The sequence below is a fragment of the Podarcis liolepis genome (genome assembly GCF_965112155.1).
Source record: "Podarcis liolepis genome assembly, chromosome: 2".
In the NCBI taxonomy this organism is placed as follows: domain Eukaryota; kingdom Metazoa; phylum Chordata; class Lepidosauria; order Squamata; family Lacertidae; genus Podarcis; species Podarcis liolepis.
This window is the reverse complement of record NC_139555.1, coordinates 1,727,012-1,752,216: the sequence shown is the minus strand read 5'-3', so window position 1 is coordinate 1,752,216 and position 25,205 is coordinate 1,727,012. Positions and strand designations below refer to the sequence as shown.

At 46.9% G+C, this 25,205-nt stretch overlaps 2 protein-coding genes across 8 annotated transcripts in view; both read right to left on the bottom strand.

The window, feature by feature from the left end:
* The window catches only part of LOC310699149 (histone H2B 5-like), a 960,349-nt gene that overhangs the window by 827,802 nt on the left and 107,342 nt on the right, over positions 1 to 25,205 (bottom strand). The window lies entirely within an intron of this gene.
* The window catches only part of HDAC7 (histone deacetylase 7), a 181,337-nt gene that overhangs the window by 87,760 nt on the left and 68,372 nt on the right, over positions 1 to 25,205 (bottom strand). For 2 of the 7 annotated variants that reach the window (XM_083486439.1, XM_083486437.1), the window contains one exon: positions 20,101 to 20,175. The exons of 2 other annotated variants lie outside the window; for them this stretch is intronic. Coding sequence is in view for 2 of the 5 variants with exons in the window: in XM_083486437.1 (XP_083342563.1) it covers positions 20,101 to 20,175 (75 nt within the window). In the remaining 3 variants the exon portion in view is untranslated. Of the gene's footprint in view, positions 1 to 19,641; positions 19,773 to 20,100; positions 20,687 to 25,205 lie in introns of those variants that run through there. 3 more of the 7 variants (XR_014521736.1, XM_083486436.1, XM_083486441.1) reach the window with 3 other exon arrangements.

The following is a 25,205-nucleotide window of genomic DNA, read 5'->3' as shown; positions in this document are numbered from 1 at the left end:
CCCCCCACCCCTGCTTCAATGGTGTGTGTCATTTTGTGATTTACTCTTCCAAATTTGCTGACTTGTTATTATCATCATCATCATCATCAACAACAACTACTTGCTGGTTCTGACCCCTTTTATTTTATAGCAATGCTGTCTTTCATTATAGGTCCTTCAAATTGGTGGCTTTTATCTTAGTTGTTCCATACTTGGTACTGTTTTTAAATATGCTCTACACAACTTGAAAAAATTATATATTTGTGGTCTATGAAATTATGAAATACATATTAAGTATATTAAGCCTTCCCCCCAAAAAACCCTGAATCCCCATAATCCTATGCAACAGAGTTAGATTTCTGAACACCCAAAGCCACAGGACTATCCCAGTTCTTCCTCAGTCCAGCCACACTTCCATGTCCACACTGCATGAATTAGTGGCTTGCTGCAGGCTCAGTCAATGCCCCAGTGCAGGTGATGGGTTGGCACAGGAGAAATGAAGCCTGCTTCCTCCAGGTACCATCCTCACCTAGCCTACATTCTTGCTTTTGAGTTAACGCAGAGACTACACTGAAGGTGAAAGAAGCAGGCATGCTAACACATTCAAATGCACTGCCCAGTCATGTTTTTCCACTAGATCTTGAGCCTCAGCCCTCCAAGAGAAAGAGTTTGGATACCTATCTCCCTATTTCCCCATATATAGATCAGGATGGGGAACCTGTGGCCCTCCAGATGTTGCTGGACTACAATTTGCCATGGGAGTTGGAGTCCAACAAGCTCTAGAGCATCACAGGCTGTCCATGGCTACAAGCCATGGTGTTTCCCCTCCTCTGTCACAGGCAGCCCACCTCCAAAGATGCTGGTCCTGCTTGAAGGCTTCCTTAGGCACCCAGTTGGCCATTGTGAGAACAGGACACTAGACTGGATGGGCCTTGGGCCTGATCCAGCTACATCCTTCTTATGTTCATCACCTGATGTTTGCCATTAGAATAGGATTTGCATGTGCGAATACTGAAAACTCACATATAAACCTTGAATTTTAAGGCAAAGAAGAATCATCATCTGAGGTCACAGAGGCCATCCTAATCTGTTGCCAGTAAAGTTACAACTCTGCAATTGTTCTACATTGCACAACCCACGCCAATTTCCATATACTTGCCACTTTGCATCTTTCGTTCTGCTTCTCTTACTCATAGAGACATGCAAAACAATGGCACCTATCCTCTTATCATGGAAAATCATCCTCAGCCCCCTCAAGAGTGCAATAGGTCAGCCTTTCTAACCTGGTGCCCTCCAGAGGTTGTTGGACTACAACTCCCACCAGCCCTGACCACTGGCCATGCTGGCTGGTGCCGATGGGAGCTGTAACCCAGCAAGACTGGAGGGCCAGTTTTCTCTGCCTTGCAAGAGTGTAAGGGTGAGAATCAGCACCACCTCCGCACCCGACCTCAGAGGACCCCACAGTGTCCTTCCTGACCGGAAGAGAGGAAACCCAATGCCTCAACTCATGGCAAGAACAGTGACCAGTTCTGGGCACCACAGTTCAAGAAGGACACTGACAAACTGGAACGTGTCCAGAGGAGGGCAACCAAAATGGTCAAAGGCCTGGAAACGATGCCTTATGAGGAACGGCTAAGGGAGCTGGGCATGTTTAGCCTGGAGAAGAGGAGGTTAAGGGGTGATATGATAGCCATGTTCAAATATATAAAAGGATGTCACATAGAGGAGGGAGAAAGGTTGTTTTCTGCTGCTCCAGAGAAGCGGACACAGAGCAATGGATCCAAACTACAAGAAAGAAGATTCCACCTAAACATTAGGAAGAACTTCCTGACAGTAAGAGCTGTTTGAAAGTGGAATTTGCTGCCAAGGAGTGTGGTGTAGTCTCCTTCTTTGGAGGTCTTTAAGCAGAGGCTTGACAACCATATGTCAGGAGTGCTCTGATGGTGTTTCCTGCTTGGCAGGGGGTTGGACTCGATGGCCCTTGTGGTCTCTTCCAATTCTATGATTCTATGATTCTAAGGACACAAGCAGCATCTTCAGAGAGCCAAGGATTCTGCTGTGTTTTTGTCTCAAGAGAAAATGAACACTTCAATATAAAAATAGATGCTGCAGAAATAGATGATTTATTCTAGCCCAAGGCTGATTGGAATGAGGAGAGACCAAATCTTTTGCAGAGATGCATTGGGCAACCTCCTCTCTGTGTGGGTATTTCAGAGTCACAGGAAACTACGGAGATTTCATTTTTCATTAAGGAGCACACAATTTAGGAGTTACAGAGAGCTAGATACTCTTTAAAATCAACCAACCAATCAAACAAACAAACAAACACAAGAGGAATTCATTTGTGCAACACTTCATTCCACTAACACAGCAAACACAAGCTGAGGAGCTAGTGGGGGTGAACCAACTTGGAAGTGGACTCTGACAATGTTTGCAAGACTCCATTGATAAAAAAAAATTATAGTTTAAGAGTTCTAAGTTTGGATAGCTAGTGCGGACACTGACCTGGGAAGTGTGGTGAACTTGGGTCTAGGCTACCTCAAGATGGTTTCTGAGATTTTGGCAGAAACACATTATTAAAAAATATAAACAAATAAAAGCCTTTAAAAGAGAAATTTGGACATTATTCTTATGGCATATGCCCCCAAAACATGTTGGCTCTCCCAAATGTGATGCACATGGCTTTTGGTATGTCTCTTTTTTCAAAGGTTTATACACTGTAATTTTAAGAGCATGTGCTCGACTTTACTTTTCCCTCCTCCCTCCTAGCCCTTTTTCCTTAAGTGTCATGTCTTTTTAAATCATGAGCATGAAGGCAAGCACTGTCTTAGCACTGACCTTTGTAAGCTGCTGTAAGAGCCTTTTTAGCTAAAGCACAAGCTATAAAAGCTTTAAATAAATAAATATCAATAAAAATAGGAGTATCATCATATTCACTGTCTAGCTGTTTAAACCGTGCCTACTGCTTAAGTGCACCAGTTTAGCAAGGAAGCGTGGAACTGAAGCTCCTTGCTGCTGATCATGAGGCTCCTGTATGGATGCCATACCTCTTGTGATCCTGACCGCCAGGGAAAGGGAAACCACCGTAGCTCAGCACACGAGAACACACTTTGAATGCAGAAGATCCCAGGTTCCATTCCAAATACGGGTGGGAACTACTAATGCCAACACACACACACACTTGGAAATGCTTCAAATGCACTTCACGGCCTTTTCAGAAACCTCTGCCTTGATTTGACTTGGAAGAAGGGACAGGATAGGAAACCAATACTCGGTTGCAAAGAAGGCTGCACCTCTCATACCACATGGAGATCAGAAAAGGACACAGCAGACAAGAAGGCAAATTGATGCCTGGGGTCCCCTTGCAGATGCCCTGGCAGGAACCAAGCGTGCAGATATGTTCTTGGACATCTCCCACTTAGGAACGAACCCACTGTCCTGCCAGCACTGGGGCCCCTGTCCACTGGCCTGGGAACAGGGAGAGGGAAGTTAATGATGCTTCTTTCAGGACCAGAACTGAGATAATGACGAGAGGAGCTGCCAAGGACAAAGGGGTCCTGACCTCAAGAAAGCCAAAAAACAAAAGCAAAACCTAGAACTGCTTGATGCTACATTGAATAATAAGGGCTGCTCGCTGGGCCCTCTACTGCAGCTTGAAATAAGCAGTGGAGGATTTGGCGAACAGCTTGTCTGGCCGAAGGACACACACCAAGGCATTACCTTCCACTGTGCAAGATGAGGGGTCCATCTAGTTAAATCAATGACCCACCTAGTCAATGACCCACCAAAGCAGCAATGTCCTCAAACACAGATTCCAAGTCTGTCCCAGACCTTCTACCTGAGACCTCCTGTCATTCTATGCTTGAAGCATCACTGGCTGGGCTATCACAACCCGTTCTGGTTAAAGCTATACCAGAATGACAGGCCGGCCTACACCCCAAACTCATCCTTAACAGACATCTATCTTAACTTCTCTTTGAACATTTCCAAGGAAGGAGATTCCACAACTCATTGAATTGCTCTTATATAGTCATGATTTCTCTCTCCTCCTCTTCCCCGCCCACCTGCCCAAATCTCTTTATGTTTACTCTAAATCTGCTTTCACCCATCCAATAATCTAAACCCTTTAACTTCCTATTCTCCTATTTTCCCCCCTTTCTTACATTCTTCTTTAAATACTTGAGTTTTGTTTTTGATTTTTTAAACAACAGCAAGTCAACATCTCTCTCCTTAATCTTATCTCTCCAGAACAAGCATATCCGCTGCTTTTGGCTTTTCCTCTTCAGGATACTTGATCTTCCTCATAGCTTTCCTCTTAATCCTTTTCAACTTGTCAACATCATAATTTTACTGAACAAAAATATTCCAACCATGGCTTACCAACGCAGCACACAGCGATAACATCACCCCTCTTCTTATTAGGCAAAACACTTGGTATGAGGTCAGGTACATGCTATGCAGATGTTGGATCAGTTCATATTGTTATACCTAACTAGCAGTTCATTTTTCCTGTCTACAAAAGCTGATGTTCTCCCCGCTGCCCCCAGCACTCCTGACTAGTTGTTAGGGCAGTTCACAGATGAAATATTTGCATTTTGATCAAGTACTGATCCAGCCTCAAAGCAATAAAGGCCTGCAGCACTGCCCTCCCCCCGCTGATGTTGCACTCCAGCTCCCATCAGCCCCAGATCAAGGATGATTGGAGTTGGAGTGAAGCATCTGAGGGTCAAAGGTTCCTCATTCCTGACTCCATTGCTGAATTGCCCATATCATGTTCTCATGTTCAGCAAAAAGTATCCCCTTGGAGCTAGAAGGACATGATTTAAGCAGGAGCAGTGTACACTGTAGTTAATTGTTGGAGCTTGTCTTCACTTACCCCACCCCACTGCCCTGCTCACAGTGGTGAATAATATTTCTATGTTATAAATGGTCTGTGTCAACATTAAGAAAAAGAGGAAGGCAGAGAATAATATATATGTGGATGGCCCCTGGATCAAGTGGCTTTTCTTCTTTAAGTTCTCAGAGTTCTTAACCGAGCTCAAGGTTGTCCTCTGAACTAGCCAGATGCTTAACTGAGAATCAATCATAGTCAGTCAATCCTTTGGGGGGGGGCACAAGTTTTTAGAGCTGCCGTTATAACATTAAGAACAACATTAAAAACTCTTAGGTCCAGTGTGCTTACCAAAGGAAGCAACTAGACACTCTGTTTTGGTGACTGTAACATTGGTTTAGGAGCCATTTGGCACTGAGCTTATGTATCTGAGTTTCTAACACTGTGTACTGTAGAGATGAAAAATCTGTGGCCCTCCAGATGCAGCTGAACCACATCAACCCAGACCACTGACCATGTTGGCTGGCACCAATGGAAGCTGCAATCCAACAACATTTTGAGGGCTACAGGTTCCCCAGCCCTGTGTCTATTTTGCATGCTTTCTGTTTAAAATATTTCTGTTGTTTTCTGATATCTTTATTGTACATTGTGCAGAAGGTGATCATAATAATAATAATAATAATAATAATAATAATAATAATTCAAAGTACGATCAGGAAAAGGCATACACAACTGCTGGTTTTGGACCAAAGCAGAAAAAAAAGCAATCTGAATTATTCCTTTTCATAAAATCTGGCTCAAGGTGTGCCAGAAAAAACGTCCTTCAGGAATCATAAATTTCACAGTTCTCTCTTGCATTATAAATGGCAATCAATCTAGATCAAATTTTAAACTTTAATCAAAGCTTTGGTTTATTGGTTACACCCAATCAATTTTCTGAAGCTTGAAGACTGAAGCTACAAACTGATTACAACCACCCTGCTTGCCTGGACCGTGAAAACTTTGTTCTAAAATCAATCAATTAACAATTCTGTGCCAAGGAAAAGCTGGATTCTCGAGAAGCAGAAATTATGCAAAACTTTGCTTTTCTCTAATGCAGCACAATGATCAATGTTCTGTACTATAACATAAATAAGATAGTATTGTAGATGATAAAAATAATCAATAATAAAAATTTCTACCTGCACTGATGATTGTCATTGTTTGGATGGGGGGCTTTTATCCATTTCCGCAATCACTCAATCACTCAATCAATCACAAAAGAAAAAACAAGCCATAGTCACAAAAATGAAAAAGCCCCACAAAAACACAAAAAATAGCAAAAACAAAAGCACCAAATATCACCTCAGAACACTGCCTCCAAGGAAGCAGAAAACAACTCCTTGCACCTTCCGGTATCTGAAGAATGCTGTCACATCACAAGTCTCCCCTTCTTCAACTATTCATCACAGAACTTGTTCTCCATCTTCCTGCCCTCTCCTGCATCTAGAACCAAATCCTGCACTTGCAGAAACTGCAGCTGACACCCTACCTGTGGTACTTAGGCAGCACTGGTCTTCAACTGATGGGTCAGAGCCCACTACTAAAGGGATGGGCAGAACCTATGGCTTTCCAGGTGCCATCAGCCCTAGCTACCATGGCCAATGGCAAGGAGTGATGGGAGTTGTAGTCCCAACAACACCCAAAGAGCCACCATTTCCTCATCCCTACACTGATGGGTCGCAGCCTGATCTAAGGTGGGTCACAACAAAAAACTACCACTATACAAATATATGGTAAAAATAAATGGGTCCTCAAATGTACGGGACGCGGGTGGTGCTGTGGGTGAAACCAAACAGTCCAGGACTTGCCAATCAGAAGGTCGGTGGTTCGAATCCCCGCCACGGGGTGAGCTCCCGTTGCACGGTCCCTGCTCCTGCCAACCTAGCAGTCTGAAAGCATGTCAAAGTGCACGTAGATAAATAGGTACCGCTCCGGCGGGAAGGTAAACAGCGTTTCCGTGTGCTGCTCTGGTTCGCCAGAAGCGGCTTCATCATGCTGGCCACATGACCCGGAAGCTGTACGCCGGCTCCCTCGGCCAATAAAGCGAGATGAGCGCCGCAACCCCAGAGTCGGAAACGACTGGACCTAACGGTCAGGGGTCCCTTTACCTTTAAATGTACATTAGGGTTAAAAGGTGGGTCCCGGTCTGAAAATGTTGAATTCTATGACTATACACAGTGAGTCAACCAGCAGCGATCACGAATGTGACTGCTAGATCAGAGCTTTCCAAACTTTTCATGTTTGGTGACACACTTTTTAGACATGCATCATTTCGCAACACAGTAATTCAGTTTTACTAGCAAACTGGAGGTTAAACTAACCCCTTTCCAGTCCCAGGAGGAGCGTCGGGAGCATTCGCTCGACACACCTACACACTGGAGCCGAGACACAAACATGTCGCGACACACAGTTTGGAAAGCTCTGTGCTAGATGCGATAAAGAAATCTTTAAGTATCCTATCCCTGGAGATAACCAAAGGCTCTCTTGCTCTCTGCACATGTGCCAGTACAGCTAGAAGGCACAAAAGAGAGAACCTGTGGCATGGGAGCTGGCATTCAGGAAAAGACTGTGATGTGGTTGCAGAACTGTAAAATCACATGCATGGAGTTCCCATTCAGGAGCTGGCATTGCTACAGCTGGGCAGAGTGTGATCAAGAGAAGAGGCAAAAACCTATTGCCTGGTGATTTGCTTCCCTCACAAGCCTCCCACACCTGAGATTAAAAAAACACTGCAACACAAGGACAAAACAGGAATTGTTAACAGTTAACAGTGGCAGCAGTCTAGCCCAAACATGGCCCCTTTTAAAAAGTGCTATTGATTTCCACAGGGAAGCACCTGCTGAATATCAGGGACAAAAGAAGAGCAGGTTGAATCCTGAGCATCTCTAGTTGGAAAGATCTGGTACAAAATGATGGGAAAGAAAGACCTCTGCTCTGAAATCCCAGAGAGCCATCGCTAATCAGTGTAGATAACAGTAGGCAAGTATAAGGCAGACTCATCTGCAAGTGGACTTCAGCTCTTAACTTTTGTCTGGATCGTGCCCAGTGCTAGGGCCTTATATCCAATCAGAAATAAGAAGGTAGTAAGAGTCCCTGGCATTTATACATAGTTTATGTGACCTGAGATTGCAACACACTCCTGGCAACTCTGCACAGAATTTGCCATTTCTTCATCTTTGAAGAGAAGCTAGCAATGCCTGTGTTGTCCTCCTCCCTCTAGCCTTGCTTTGCTCTCATGCACTCTTTGGGTGCAGAAGGAGAAGGTGCAGGTGGGGGTGGCAGGCTGCAAAACAACAGGCAAACAGCAAAAGACCTAAAAAAAGAAGTTCCCACACATCATGGACCTGTCACAACTGTGGGAGGAGATCAGCACAGGTGGCAAATGTCTCGACGTGGGCGGGGAGATAGCATCCCCCTGGTTCCACCCTGGAACCTGCCCTTCCTCTTCCACACACCAAGCCATTATCACTCGCCTCATCTGATTGCAGCAAAGGAGAGATTTGCATCACCCACACAGTTGGGACAGAAGCCACTCGCTCAACAGAAAGGCACAAAGGCTGGGCTGGAGCCTTGTCACTCACGCTCACCTTTGCATATACATCAGGTGTGCTGACACTGGGAGCAAGCTAAGAGGCGTGCACTTGTTATGCAAGCCCTAACTGTCCCAGGGACCGTTACTGAGGACCAGTTTCACCACACAGCAAAAAACAAACAAACAAAACCAACCAGCTTGACATTCTGGGTCAGCTAATAAAAAATCCACATGCCAAACTCTGCCACATGCAGCCCAGGAGTTGCTTGGAGGATTATTAGGAGATTTGGAAGATCCACAATGGTTGAGAAGGCTACCACATCTGTTCCATGCTGGAAAGAGGATTTGAGCCTGCACTGCCCAGCTCCACATCCAACATTGTTCCTTAACCTGGGACACCAGCTCCCATCACCTGCTCTCTGACCGCATTGGGTTGACAGGGGTCCATGATATCTGGAGAAAGCACTCTCCCATGTGCCAATTTTGCACACTGAGGAATTGAGGGTGAAAGATAAGTCATGCTCACACCATCCCCACAGAGCCACTGGTGGGGGAACGGGGGCGGGTGGGGGGAGCGCACGCCCCGGCACCATCGGGGGGGTAACCATCGTGGCCGCCCCCTGGACACACGCTGTGCACCCCCCATTGTGTTAGGTGCCACGCCCCAGTGGGCGGCACGCCACACCCCCAGGACTGACGCCACATCCCCACGGGTGGCGCGCCACACCCCCGCCCCCAGTGCCAGAGCATGCAGCTTCGTCACTGCACAGAGAGTGCTGGCCTGGCACTTTTCCATCATCCCTTTCCAAATCACAGATGAGACATTTGCAGAGTAATAGGCACTTTCCTCCCATTTAGAGTCACGAGGAGCTGATAGGGGGAATCAGCAGCTTGTGCCTTTGGGCAGAAGAAGGGGGGGGGCAGCGGAGGAGGAAGGGAACAGTTTCCCAGCAGCAGCTCTAGGTTTAGACTGCAACAGAAGCTCTGGCTAGAATTATGTATGTTATGTGTTTAAGGGGGTGGGGGCTCATGTCAAAACACACAGAAAACAGAGGGGCAGCTCAGCCCACCTTTTGGGCCACAGTTTAGATGACGGCAGTAAGGGCTAAGCAAGCATGGTCCATGCATTCACCTATATTGATCTGGGTACATAGGCTGCCTTTCTATCCCAGCCCTCCTGCAAGTTGTTCAGAGGGGCATACAAGGCTCTCTTCCGATCCTCACAACAACCCCAAGAGGTTGGTTAGGCTGAGAGCACATGAGTGGCCCAAGGCCACCAAGGAAGAAAGTTGAACCCAGGCCTCCACATGACACTAACCCTGATTGTTCTGGACTGCACCTCCCATCCTCTTTGACCACTGTCCATGCTTGTCTGGGTCAACAGAGTCCCAACAATATCAGGGTGGACACACACACAGGTTTCCCCATCCCTATTGAACCACTAGGTCACAATGGCTATTACAAAAGACATGCTCTTTGTTGCTTAACACCGTCAGAATGGCCAGAAATAAAGGTCAGAGCAGAGGTGGGAACAGGCTTTGCTTGGAGTCGGGGGGGGGGGAGCATCCAGCATTACAGTAACTCTTGTTGCAGCTATAGAAGTCAGAGAACTCTACAAAATTCCTCTCTCAAACAGACTCCGTTAATACAGACACAACCCCGTAATTTATAGCTCTCCTGTCAAATGAGCTAGATGATCATGAATTTAAAACATCTGGGCTGGAATCAGTCATGTTCCTCTCCCCCTTCTCTATGTTTACAGCTATTATTCTTATCTCGCTTCACTTCCCCACCCTCAAAAGTCTTGAACTCATGACTGCTGTTGGGCAACGTGACTTACTCAACTAGCTGGTGGGCTAAGAATAGATGCCGTCCATGAAATTTCATGTATCCAGGACTGGCACGCTTGGAGCGTAAAAGAGGAATGCCGAAACAGGATGTGGGGAGGAGGCCATGTGCAACACGCATCTCAGAGGCTCACGAAGGGCCTTCACAGAATAGACACTCTTTGAGGCACACACAGCCTGTGGAGATTGTACGTGTGGAAAGTACAACAGTTTGGAATTCTTCAGCTAAGAAAGAAAGAAAAACTGCTCTTCTTTGAAAGCTGGAATTCTCAGGATATAGTAATGACTAGGGCCTGATTCCAGAAGCGCATCAGCTTGGAAGTGGATAGGCCTGCATGATCAGAAGAGGCACAGTGAACCAGCACACAGGGCACACAGAAACCTTGGACCAGAAGCCCCACGGCCCAACTACTAGAAGCCTCTGTTGCCTCCCACTAGCAGTCCAATAATCAAGGGACAGACGTTTTCCTCTGTGTTTTCTAGCTGCTCCAAATGAGATGGCCAACCTTCCTAAGCCCAAAGGATGCACTCCTCCAGAGAGTCACACACCGGGGGGGTTGGGGTTGGGCAGGGAGCAGACGTAGGCTAAGCCGCTAACATGAATTTTTACCTTTGCATAATTGGCTAGCTTCTCTGTGAGGGTGTGACCTGGGAAGAGTTATAAGGTCCGGAGGGCCGCATTCAGCTCCCAGGCCTAAGGTTCCTCAAGCCTGACTTATGGCCCACAAGGGGGGGGGGAGTGAGAGGGAGGAGGCAGGAGCCTCCAGGCAGACTTTGCCTCTTGCCACAAAAGGTTTAAAGCAGGGGGAGGCAACCTAAGGCCCGTGGACCGGATGTGGCCCAATCGCCTTCTCAATCCGGCCCACGGACGGTCCGGGAATCAGTGTGTTTTTACATGAGTAGAATGTGTGTTTTTATTTAAAATGCATCTCTGGGTTATTTGTGGGGCATAGGAATTCGTTCACCCCCCCATATAGTCCAGCCCCCCACAAGGTCTGAGGGATGGTGGACCGGCTCATGGCTGAAAAAGGTTGCTGACCCCTGGTTTAAAGGTTATCTGCATGTCCTCCAGCTTTCAGCCCTGGTGAGGCTGGGACTCCACCTGGAGAATGGGGGCCAGTCAGGGTGGTCTACACAGTGGAGGGCTGGGACTAAGACAGTGGCCCAGTTTTAAAACATCAAAACAAAGATGTATCACCGTGCACCTAGAATTTCCAGAAATGCACACCTCCCCCCCCCCCCCCCGTTTGGAATCAAAACCTGGTCACTGTCTCTTCGAGCTCCTGCCGTCGGGACGGAGATACAGGACGATGAAGATAAGAACGAGCCGTCTTAAGAACAGCTTCTTCCCCAGAGCGATCTCAGCCCTGAATGGGAAGCCTGGACTTTGAAAGTCACCTAATCTTCCTTGCTGTATTATACTGTATTGTTTTAATTAGTGTTTTTATAGTTGTTTTGATTTTGTGTGGAGTGCCCTACCTGGGTGGATGGAGCAGCCAAGTAATTTCGTTGTCCCCGAGAGGGGGCAATGACAATAAAGATATTATTATTATTATTATTACTACTACTATTATTATAAGTCTGCTGAAGCACGAAATTTGTGTGTGGGAAAAGGCAGCTTTGACTCTTTGCCCAGAAGCCTGGCCTATAGTGTCAAGCTGAAAATATTTCAATTTATTCCCAATATTTGCATGTATGTGTGTCCCCCTCCCCGCCCCCAAAATATCCATATCTGGAATTATGTATTTCTTGATGCCCAGTGAAAGAAGCTCCCCAGCTGCCTCCCAAAGCCACTTCCCCGCTTTACAAGCCTGCTCACTTGCTCTACCAGGAACTGCCTACAGGAGTTTTTTTGGAGTGACTGTTTGTTATGCACTCTGTTGCCTCTGAAGAGCATTCAAATAAAACCCAGCAGAAAGGCAGCTGGCAGGCTCAGGTGGCTTTCTGATCTATTATCCAGGCTATAAATAGCTGCTGGAACCCAGATGCCCGGCTTCTAATGGTTCTTGGAAAATTCTCAAGCACACCTTAAAGGGGTGGGAGCAGACCAATAGCACCTTAACCCTTAGCAGAACAAGGCTTGAAAGCAGAAAACTTTTGGAAATACCGGTAGGCTGCTATGAAATAATCTTTGCCACTGAACAGTTTGGCAGTGAAGCAGAGGCAAGAATGCTGAAAGTACAAGAAAACAGCCAGCAATGATTTCAGCTCTGATTCTACACTGGGGCTACAGTTTATTAAAATTATTATTTCAACTAGCAAACAGCCTTTTCAATTGCACCCCAGCTCCTATCACCATAATTCTGAAACCAGATCATGGTTTTGTGGGGGGGGGGGGAGAGAGAGAAGAGGGTGAATCATACATCCTTTCCCTCTGTTTTGTATGCACTGTAGTCTCTTTGGGGCAAAGACTGCCAATGTTGGGAGATCTCATGCCTGACAGAGCATGGCAAGTTCAAGGATTAAGGGAATGAAAAGGACACGGGTTATAGACAGCAATGTTTTTCCAAACATTCTACAAACAAAGAAGACTTTAAACATAGGCTGCCTGCTGAGGAACATTGCACAGGACGTTGGGGCCACATAGAATCATAGAGTTGGAATAGACCACAAGGGCCATCGAGTCCATCCCCCCCCCCCCCAATTTTAGGGCACATACTTGGTTTCACACAAAGCACTGGCCAGGACAGCTGGATCTCCTCACTGGCCCAAGTGAACTGAGTGTACAGCTTACAGGAAAAAATCAGTGCTGGTATAGCATATATTTAAAGAACATGAGTTCCCCCTAAGAATTTTGGGTATTGTAGTTTGCTATGGAGGCTGGGAACTGTAGCTCTGTGGAGTTCCCAGGATTCTTTCATGAAGGCCTCGTGCTTTAAATGTATAGTGTATACGCAGCCTGAGCTACAAGTCTTGCCATGAAAACACTGGGTGGCTTTATGTCAGCCATTCTTTCTTAGGTCTCAGCCCCCCCCCCCATCTGGAAAAGGCAGGGCAGGGATAATAATTCTGACTTAGTTTACAGGGCTGTTGTGTGAGGTTGCTCAAAGGTTCACAAATTATGAGAACAAGAAAGAAAAAACAGAAAATATAGGGTGAAATTGATCCGAAACTACAACTGAGGTCAGTGTTCGACATTAGCCAGGCATCTTTTGCACCTGCCTATCGACCACTTGCGACTGAGTGAAGATGCCTGGGTGCCAGGATGGGGCCCAACATCTCCACCATCTGGAGGTGCATAACTGGGGGATCATTGGATCTTGACTGTTTTTACACACCAACACCCCATCATGTAGAATTCCATCAGTTATATTTTATCTGCACAATTGGAATGAATTTCAGGAACCAAAATGCTTTTTCTGTGCAGCCAGAGCAGGAGCAGACACCATTAAGAAAAGGATATGTGGACCATCCCTGGATCAAGTGCTTTTTCTTCTTTAAGTTCTCGAAGTTTTTAACCTGGTTCAAGATTGTCATCTGAACTAGGAAGATGTTTCACTGAGAATCTACCACAGTCAGTCCATCATTTGAAAAATAAAACTTTAGCGTTGTCTTGCCCCAAAATGGCAACTAGGCATTCTGTTTTGGCAGGTGTAACCTTGGTTGAAGGAGCCACGGGGCACCTGGCTTGTATATCTGAGCTTCCAACACTGAGGCGGAAGAAAGAAGTGTACCACTTTTGACTGCAGGTGGGGAAATCACATGCCTGAATGCTTTGCCATGGGGCAGTGGAGAGGAAAGGGAAACCCTATGTAAGGAAAGCAGATGAGGATAGCAAGGCCATCTAGTTTTTGATGTTTGTTTTTTGAATACAGGGAAGAATTTAATAGTCTCTCCCACCCCACCGAAAGGTAACAAGCAGTTTGAAATGGTACAATCCAGGAGCAGCTGTGCCACCTGAGCTGCGTATTTGAAGAGGAAGGCGTGTGGCTGGGTGGTAGACACAGAGCAAGAAGCACGGATTAGCTGCAGCTCCCTGTGAAACAAGGCAGAACTCCCCCTCCACTTATCTGGCACACAGGCAGATAAATAGTAAGCCATCACCCCAGTGCGAAAAGAGGAGACTAATCTCTGAATGCCAGAAGCTTTGACTGACCCTCCTCTCACTTGAGACTTCAGCAAACGCCTCTTGAACATTTTCCAAAAAATGTAAACGTACCCATGATGAAAGCAGAGGTTGCTCAGAAGCAAAGCTGTATGCCAGTTCCCCCAGCCCCACCCACCCAAATAGCACAAGAGTACATGAATTTCACAGGTCTGGCTATTAATACAAGCACAAAATAAAATGATGACAGAGAGGAAAGTTGAGCAGTGTTTTCCACCATTTCATCCATTTTCAGCACCTCTTTTGTGGAATTCAGCAGATTTAGGTTGCCATCGTCCCGTCACGTGTGCACACGCCAGAGGTTCCTTCTGAACCAATGATGTGCTCAATGATGTGCAAAGGCAGGACTCAGAGCTTCTTGTAGTGCAAGTCCCACAAGGCAATCGCAGACACCAGACACAACACTGAGCAGGAGCTTCTGACGCATTTTCCTTACGGAATCGCCATGGCAGTGGAATTCCCCATTGGAACTCTGGCACTAAAACACCACCCACAGGAGCACATGGAATACATCAGTGCGTGGGGCAGCACTCCTAAGGCAAAATCTAGTTGCCTCTCTCTGCAAGGGACCTTAACCAGTACCAGCCTCACCCCCAAAGTCAGTAGTTTCCATAGCAAATTGGATCAGGTCCTCCAAATGTTGGACTCCAACTCTAATCAGTCCCAGCCAGCATGGCCAGCAGACCAGACGCAGACCTGGCTAGCTTCAGTAAGACTGCTACATCATGCGCCCTCCAATCATCGCTTTGACACATTACAATTAAACAGCAGTGATTTCTGAGCTTCTGCACCACTCACATACACACCCCAAATCTTTTTTTAAATGTATTTTTATTAAAGATTTTCTTGATTTACAAAAGTATATGTAATGTCTGTCTATCGTATTTTTACCATGTAGTCAGTTTCATTTGTTGAGACATTGGGAAGAATAGGGGGAAAGAGGTGGGGGGGAGATGGGGGGGTCGGGTGGTGATGTTTCTATTTTGCTTACTATATGTGGGGTTTGGTGTCAGCGTTGCTTGTGCAGGTTCTCTGCTGTTCACTTGTGTTCCTTTGGTGGTGAGAGAGGTTGGGGTTGGCCTAGGATGTGGCTGTTCATTTGTGATTGGCTGTGGTGGTCTTTGTTTTCGTGTGTGAGTGGGGTGGGTGGGTGGGTACACACCCCAAATCTGAAATGAGGTTGGGACCACCATACACTGAGGACCAGGTGCACACAGATCTTGTCTGAGGCCTAGCCAGGAATAAAGTTATAAACTCAAACATAAAAGCAGCCAGCTCCTGCTTGGACTGCCTGGTCAGCATAGCACACGGAGCCGCAGAGCAAGTGCACCTGGCTGCCCTCTCCTCTGCACGGGCTGATCAAGACCAAGGCATGTGTTGACAAACAGATCTGTACCAAAAAAACCACAAAATCCTTTGAATACTTGAGACGGAGCTACAGGTTGGAACTCAACCTAAAGGCTGCTTCACCTTGCAATCAGGGCTGAGAGGGAATTGGGGTGCTTAAAACTTTAATTGCACAGCCATTTCCCCCTCCACATCCTAGACCTTTGCAAAAAAAAAACCTGCCATGGTGCAAAGAAAGGACAGGGAGCACCTTTAACTGTTGCACGCCAAAATCCCCTCTACTAAATAACTATTAAAAGTGCCGGAGCCTCCTGTCCCCTTTTTGCATCTAGCTAGCTCAACCACCACTCATGAGAAGGGTTTAAAAAGCTCTGTGGAAAAGATGGATTCGTCTGATGCTGCTCGTTAAAAGCCTGTTGAGATACCCACGCCTGTTAGAGCAGGTAAGGGACCCTGCGGCCCTCCAAGTTCTGCTGGACTACAATTCCCCCTCCTTTCTCCACGCTCCTGGGTGGCGTGCATCAGGCTGCTGTATGGGTCTGTCCCTGACTCTAGAAAACACAAGATAGATCCAGTAACCTGAATCAAAATATGGATGGTATAGATCAGGATGAGATAACAGGCAAAGATGAGCAAGGCCTCAAAAGAGAGGAGTCATAAATCTTATTTGGTGAGAAAGATGGGAGAGGGCTCATCCTGCACCTTTAGGAATTGCATATCAAGGCTGGTGGTGGTGGGGAGGCAAGAATATCACTAGGTGGGGCATGTCTCACCCAAGTGCTGCTGAGATGGAAGAAACTCACCTTCTGGAATTCTTTCTTCTCTGAAAAGCACAAACGCACACTCTAGAATTTGACTTCATTCCAAAACTAAAGGCAAAATCTTACACGTGTTCAGTGGGGCTTACTCCCAGGTTAAGTGTTAAGTATAAAATTACAGCCTTGAGTTCTTAAGAGATATAAACAAGTCAGAGTGATACAGAGGTCAACAACACCGACACCCGGGATAAACCTATCTGGTGGGACTGAAACCCTAAAAATGTTTGATAATGTAAGAGAAAAATAGTGGATTTCCAACCTCTCTCGTTTTCTGGTTTTTTCTTCTACATGTCAGATGGAAAGACTAAAAGCACCAGAATGGTACAACCTCAGCCAGGAAGTGCTTGAAATCTTCTACCCAGTTTCCAGAGTAGATATCTTAGAACCAGGGCTGCCAACCTTTTGGAGCCCATGTGCACTGCACACACCCTGCAACCAAGTGCACACCACAACTTACTCTACTGGCTCCAACACAATGTCTTCATTCAAGCTGCTTTCAAGAGGAGGGGGGAGATGCAGGGAAGTGAATCCTGTGGGCATCAGAGAAGACCTCTGTGGGAGCTTGTGTGTCCATGGGTGCCCTGTTAGAGATCACCAGCTTTAAATGTGTGTATCCTGACTCTGGAAGGAGAGAAACCAAAGTCCCTTAAGCCCTTGATCACACGCAGAAAGTAGAATGGGACTGTGCACATAAGCCTGTCCTTGGCTGTAGGCAGCAAGGCTTCTGAATACCAGTTGCTGGAAACCTCCGGAGGGGAGAGTTGCTCTTGCACTCAGGTGCTGCTTGTGAGTTTCCTAATGGCATCTGGTTGGCCGCTGTGAGAAAAGGATTCTGGGCTAGATGGACCATTGGCTTGACCGAGCCACGCTTTTGTTATGTTGCTATGAGGGCTGCACATTCAGCAAAAGGGTGGCTATGCATGAGCAACTGCTCATCTACGGATGCTACAAATAACTGAAGACCCCATTCATTCAGAGGTCACGACTGCATGGACCACCTACACAACAGTAGTCATGTTCTTAACATGGAACTACAGCTCCATGGTGGAGAATCTGCTTTGCATGCAGAAAACCCCAGGTTCAGACTCTGGCATCTCCAAGTACCTGCCCATCAGTAGACAATACAGTTGCTAGATGGGCCAATGGTTTACCTCATGATATAGTAGTTTCCTATAAGCCGCTGCTCACAACTATCCACTCCTTTTGTCCATATTGTACATATAAACATCAAGAGACAGCACCAATGGTGCAGTTACACTCAACCCCACAGCACAGAGGGAGAACCTGCAGGCCTCCAGGTGTTGCTGGATCCCCAATACCTATCAGCCCCAGCCAATGATTGAGGATGATGGGAGCTGGAATCTACCAGAATCTGGAGGGTCAAACTTTCCTTCATTCCTGCCCTACAATGCAAATAACATGACAAAAAGGTTCTCATGCCCATTGAACGTCGCCAGGTCCGTTGCTCAACCACACTCCCTCAAATTGTTAACATCCCGAAAGAGAGGTCCTCCTCACATTTTGAGGACTCTTGTTCCTGACCATTTCACAAACTTCAAACAGATTGCACTCAAGTGCCCATGACAACAACCTAACAAAGTATCACATTCAGAGGTGGGTGCATACTAACTACCAAAGCCTGAAGTGTGTTGACATTTCATCTGCACCAAGTCATAAGATCAAGTATAGGAACAAGACCGTGAGCTTATCAACACTTACCTTTTGCCTCTGCACTTTCTAGGCACAGCCTGCACTTTCAAGTTCCGGGTCCGAGTGCTCTATTTTGGCTCTGAAGCTTTCCCCACAAAAATCCACTCTTCACTGCTGCATCGCACCAAATTGCAATTCACAGAAAACTCAAATTGCTGTTTGTTGCCCTTCAGCTTTAAAGAGTGAGTTATCATGGCAAAAGCTCCAGGGTGAAAAGAAGAGCGCTCCAGTGTGGACTGGGAAACCACAGACCTGTGCCCAGAAAGTGTGTGGCAAAAGTTAACTACGTATGGATAAGGCCTGAGACACAATCAGACAGACAGACACCTCAAGACTGCGAAGACAGCTAAGCTGTGCTGCTTTGACCTGTTGTGAGCACAATGGAAAGTCCCCAAGTGATTCTTACCTCCAAAAGGATGGTGAAGGAGGATGAAAGGAGCACCACCAGCGCATCACGAACCATCTCTTTACATCCAGAGCTTCTCAGAGACATTTCTAACTTGGGCTGTGTGTGGGTGTGCAGAGGCTTTAAAGCTACACTTTATTAAATGTGTCGAGCAAGCTGGAACTCATCCAAAGGCCAACTAGTGCCACCCATTGCTTCAGCCAAAGCAGCACTGCTCCCTCGTGGAAACCAGGAATAGATGGCCAGGTCTTCATGCAGACCTGGGACCTGGCCCTTAAAAGCCCCCAAGGCCCCGAGAACCTAGGAAACTCATACCAAGTCAGATCATTGGTCCATCTAACTAATATTGTCCATGCTGACTGACAGCAACTCTGCAGGGTTTCAGGCAGGGGATATTCCCAGCCCTACCGGGAGATGACAGGGATTGAGCCTGCATGCAAAGCAGATACTCCACCACTGAGCTGTACAACCCTTTCCCGAGTGTAAAGGCCACACCATGTCCCAGTTTAAGCTGCAGATTTCAGATAAATTGAAAAGCAGGATGCTGAGAACAACTTAGGCAAAATTAGTCTGTGTCCACAGGTAGATAAATGCAATGGGGCAAGGAGAGAGATTTGCAATCAAGCAATATATATATAAAGCGTTTTGAAAACACAAGACACATTTTTTAAAATACCATCTGCTGTATGCGACACTTAATCTCAGGGTTATGGGCTTGAGCCCCACAATGAACCAAAGATTCCTGCATTGAAGGTTGGACTGGATAAACCCTTGTGGTCCTTTCCAGCTCTACGATTCTATAGACCACATTACTGGGGAAGGAGGATTGGGAGGAAGCAAAAGGATCTTGACAACTCACGCCAGTGAGCCAAGCCGCAATGAACAACGTCCAAGCCATGCACCCAAAGAACATGTAACGGGGCGCAATGACACTCCGGGCAACATCGCGCGCCTTAAAGGGAGGGGCGGAGGTTAGGGAAAGAGATGAACCACCAGGAAGCCACGAGAGCACCGGCAGTCTGACCTGGCGTTCATTGGAAGCCCCAGTAACTTGTGAGAGTCTTCCCTCGAAGTCCACGCGTCATTGGGACTGCAGCCCCGGGCTCTCCGCAAACCTTGCCCTCGGCACAGCACGCGGCCTCTCCGCCTCCCGTCGGCGGAGAAAGAGAAAGGAAAGTCAAGCCGCCGCCTCCCCTTTCTCTTCCTCGCGGGCGGTCCGGCCAAGTCCCTCGCCTTGTCACACACACAGGCCGAGTCACGCGGGGGGGGGGGGGAGAGAGATGCAAAAAATAGCTTCTGCGGGCCTCGCCTTCTCCCTCCTTTCCCTTTCTGCCGCGCATCCCCGGCCAACCGCCGTCTCCCTTTGCGCCCTTCGCAAGCGCAGCCGCGCGGGCAGCCGGCTCCCCTCCGCCCTGCAGGGCGCAGTCGGCCGACCCGCCCTGGCCGGAGAGTCACCCCCGGCGCGCCGCTGCTCGCGCCTTACCTTGGCTGGAGGCGCCGCGGTCGCCGTCGGCGCTCACGCCCTTCTCGTCGCCTGCTGCTCGCCTTTTAAGTCCATCTGCGGAGGAGAAAAGAGAATCGGCGTCGTGAGTGGCGCTGCTGCTGCTGCTGCTGCCCAGCGCAGGGTGCAGTCCGGGCATGGGGGGCTCTCCTTCCGCCGGCTGCCTCCCTCGGGCAGGGAGCGCACCGGGAGCCCCGTCGAGCCCGCCGGCGGAGCTCACATCCACGGCTCCGCGCGGACCAGCGAGCCGGCTGCTCCCGCGGCCATCAAGCCCGCGACGCTTTTGTCCTTCGCGGCGGAGAGCAAGTCGAGCTCAGCGGCGGGGCTCGGCGAGACCGGCCCGCTCCATCCCTCGGCAGCCGCGGGCGGATCCACCTGCGCCCGGCCCCGAGTCTCCCCGCCCGCTCTCCTCACACCCCCGACGGCAGCGAGCGCAGCGAAGGCGGAGCCGGCGAACAAGGAGCAGCGGCGGGAGGGAAGGGGGGGGGGGCGCAAGAGAAAGAAAGAAAGCCACACGGGAGGGGCGGGGGAGCCGCATTGTTCGCCAGGGGCGCTCGCGATTGGCGCAAGCGCAGCCAAGAGGCGGGCGGACGGAAAGTTTGCTGTTCAAGCGCTCCATCTGGTGCCGGGATCTCGGGCGCGGAGCCCCGTCGCCAGCGGCTCCAAAGCTGCTCTTGTCCTGGGCCGGACTTTTAGAATAAAAATTTGCTGGAGCCACACCGAATTAATTATTGAGAAGAAACACACGGGGGGAAAGAAGCAACTTGATTCCTTGATTGACAATATTTAACCCAACTACTTTATAATACGATCATGGGTCATCCAGAAAGTACAAAAGAAAGCAGCTCCACAAGGACACGAATCATTCCCAAAATATTATTATATATGATTCTCTGACATGGGCCCCATAAGTACGTACAATCCCAGTGAGAGCTGTGAACTTGCCTTTAGCCGGCTAATCTCACGCATATGAGGTCTCCTTTGAGACAAACAGGCATCAACATAAAGAAGCCTCTCTGAACTTTCATATTTGCTCCCTGTTCACAACATCACGTCCAGGAGAACTGCAGAAGAATAGCCAATGCTCCTGATAGAGGCAGGGATACTGTATCTGGTTGTATATCCCAAAATTTATTATGATGCTATATAATATGACTCGATACTATACAACCCAAAGCGCACACTGATTCCCACACCCGCCTCAAACTGAATTTAATTTCATTTAATTTAGGGTTGCCATATTCTGAAGAGCCAAAAAGAGGACACATTTGCTGACTTCTACGTTTAACTATGGATTCCTATGACAACTCTATCCACGAAAAAGAGGACATGTCTTGGAAAAAGAGGACACATGGCAACGCAAGCCAGCCCAAGACATTTGGCTACCTGATGTGAATGACAAAAGAATGCCCCTCCCTGCCAGGGAATGAGGAGTCAGTGAAGAATATTGGGTTATAGTTGGGTTGTTTTTATTTTGATCATGTATTTTGTGGGTTTATATTCTGATTTTATTCTGTAAATCTCCCTGAGACCTCTGGGTATAGGGCAGTATAATAATAATAATAATAAATACATACTCCCAACTTGGTGCCCTCACAGACTTGCTTCAGCCTTCGTTTTGCGTATGGCATGTTAATACCTTGTTTACCCTCCCCACCCCCCCAATCTTTCTCCCTCAAATAAAACTAAGTTATTTCTTTGGTTATGTAAGTCTGCATTTAGCCCCCCCCCCACAAATGTCATAAACTTTTTACAATACCTGTGTTGTTTCTATTCCCTTGTTTAAAATAAAAAGAATTTTTTTTAAAAAACAACCAAACAAACACAAAACAGGCACTGCTTTAACAAAGTATACAGGTGAGGCAACCTTCCCCAAACTGGTGCTCTCCAGATGTTTTGGATTGCTGGCTGGGGTTAATGTGAGCTGCAGTTAAAACACCTGGAGGGTCAAGACTGATAGTGTGAGCCACACTCTGCTTACCTGGGGAGGGGGAGACCCAATGAGGTGCCCCACTGAACTCGAGGGGCAGACACGGGTCCCAGTCAAATGCTTAATAATGATTTAAATCCCATTGTTTTCAATGTAAATTAAATGTGACTGATAGCACACTTACTCAGAAGTAAGTCCTGCTAAATTCCATGGGGCTTAGTAACAGGTAACTGTGCATAAACTGTGTAAACTTGTTTTTAATGGCATTTACTTCCACTTTATGCTTAGGAAGGCAGCCTTGAAGAGATGAGAACTAGCACAGCATTGGGGGGGAGAAGGGCTGTTTCCTTAGTATCCTATTGTTAATTCACATTTCTCATTTATTACCAAGTTGTTGTTGTTCTTTTTTAAAAACTACAACACCTAATTGGATCGAGATATCTTTGTGAGAGATCAGTCTATGCTTAATCAAAGTATGATTTTGAGCATTAAGAGAGATTGCTGTGTTATGTACCCAGGAAGGGGAAAGAGTAATTATTAATATTCTACAGCATTTTAAATAAGTTTGGGGGTATTCTTTTGTTGTTTCTGTTTTAACTACTTGTTCTTTTATCTCATGTTTTTATCTTGCGAACTGCCCTGAGTTCTTTCGACAAAGGGCAGTATATAACTCAAATAAATAGATAGTACATTAAAGAGAGAGAGAGAGAAAGAAATCAATTTGTGGTGCCTTGTGAGACAGAGGCTGTGGCGGAATGGACAGTTTTATGGGTGGAATGGTAGCAATACTTCTCTTTACCCTTTGGAGCTCCCTGAGTAAACTTCTACTATGGTTGATGGACAAACACAATAAATGTTATTCTCTATTCCATAATGCCCCTACACCATTTTTATTTATTTTTTTAAAAATCCTGTTTATTGGAGAATGGAGGAACTACAGCTATGACTTTACTCACTAAAGCCGTTCTTAAAGAGGGTGAGGGGAGCTGCGGGCTTGTGAGCCAGAAATGTTGGCTTTGGTTGCCAGAAGGTAACACTGTATACACCGGTACATTTTTACCAGTCCCAGATTCTTGATAAAATCTCTTTCCTCCTTTCAGTAAGTTTACAGCCCTCATGGTTGGCAGAGTGAAAACTTGAAAGTTTCATGCGTTGGGATCACTGGAAGAAGGTGTTTAGCTAAGCAGCCCCTCTTCTCCATCTCCTACCCTGCCCAATACTCTGCATGCTGCAAGCCACACCCTTGGCCTCCAGTTCTCTCTGTTACTACCAGTGCTATAAGTAGCATTTCTGACACCTGTGCAAGCATCCAAAAATATGTCCACCCACAACCAAGGGACCAGCAGTGGAGGGCACTTTAAAGCTGGCTATGAACTTTTAAAGGTGCACTTCTGAAATCCCAGGTTCTTCCTGCTCCAGCAGAACTGACTCTATTGAGGAACTGTTGTGGAAAATAAATAAATAAAGCTGGTGGCTGTCAGATGATCATCATCAATCTTCTCCTTCCTCACCAAACAGCACCAAACAGGGTTTTGCTGTTTTAGGATGCAGGCAGAGGGCTAAGAAGAAACTGCTGCAGAACCACTCTGCCTGCCCAAAGCAAGCCTCCGAGATGGCAGTCTGATACACATTTGCTCAGAAAGAAGCTCATCATGTTGAGTGAGGCTGACTCTCAGGTGTGCATATGATGCATATCTGTTTTTCTGAGGAACAACAACCCTCCATTACCAAAACAATGCTGACTACAACAACTCCCCTTGTCCCTAACTATTGGTGATACTTAATGATGGGAATTGGAGTTCTGCAGCAGTGGCTGGGGGGTGGGGCACAGGTTCCTCACTTCTGCTGTAGAAAATGAGAAAAGGCACCAGTTCCACTTCACGGAGCCCTAGGGAAAGTACGTGCATTCTGTCACAAAACTTTGGTGCTCTCTAGATAAAGTAAAAGGGACTATTCTTTTAGCACACTCTCCATTAATTGCATTTTCTTATGGGTTCTCTTTAATGCCACTGCATTTACAAAGTGTGATAAAGTAAAGCAGTCCCAAGAAGTGAATTTACCCAGCAGCTGAGTCATCACCTGGCATCTCAAGAAAGGAACCGGCCAGCCTTTACCCAGTGGTTGAGTCACTGCCTGCCTTATGTGATGAGTTTGCCACTTTATTGGCAAACAAAATTGTTTTAGTTCAGCTAGATCTGGGACTGCTATTCAAACACAGAGGCTGTGTGTGTCTATGTATGTGTGTTATTCCAGGTATTTGAATCAAAACCAGCATCAGGGTGATGCAGAAGGTTATGTCTAGCAAGAGACACGTAAAAGGTCCCTTGAGGGCTAGATCTCCATCTTAGCAGGTGAAAGGTCAACTCCCTTACCGAAAAGGGTTATCAATAGAGCTGGATCATTGTTCAAATATGAACATCTCAGCACCCAGAGAACTGCCAGCTCAACACAGACACCTTGCAAAACAGTTTTGCAAAATTCTTCTGGAAGTGAGACATGTTGAAGCAATAGCTTCTCCAGCCCTCTTCCTCTACTAGAGCTTTTGTATTGCTCCTTCCCTATTGGCAAAAGTAATGTACAGAGGATGGGGCAGGACAGGGGTGGATGGAGAAACTGGGTGGGTTATCTTCCATTTCCTCTGCTCTTTCAAAGGTATATGCCAGGGAAAGCTCATGTGGTGTCCTCCAGATGTTGCTGGTCTACAAGTTCCGTTATCCCAGACCATTTGCCATGCTGTGTTGGGCTGGTGGGAATTAGCATCCACATTTAGTATATCACAGAATAATGGAAAAGACCCCAGTGTAGTCTCTCTGGCAACCCTACCTACTCAAGGTAATGAACCTCAATGGCCAAATCTGGGTGCAAAGATACAAAAGAGGAGAGGACTCGCATGCTTGTAAGAGTGGCATAAGAGGAGGGATTTTTAGCAGATGTAGTTTGTCAGGTATTAAATCCTCATCTGCTTCTTGCATCTGCCCACCCTACTTGGTACTGGCAATTTAATGGTTATTACCCCAGTTCAAATGTTTCCATTTCAGGTAAGATTGTTGAGCGAAGAGTTTCTCTTCAGAGTCAGGTATAGCTGGATTTTATCTCCTGTTCCAGACTCCGGTTGCTAGAGAGAAAACATCAGCAAAAGGAAACTATTGTAGTCGGA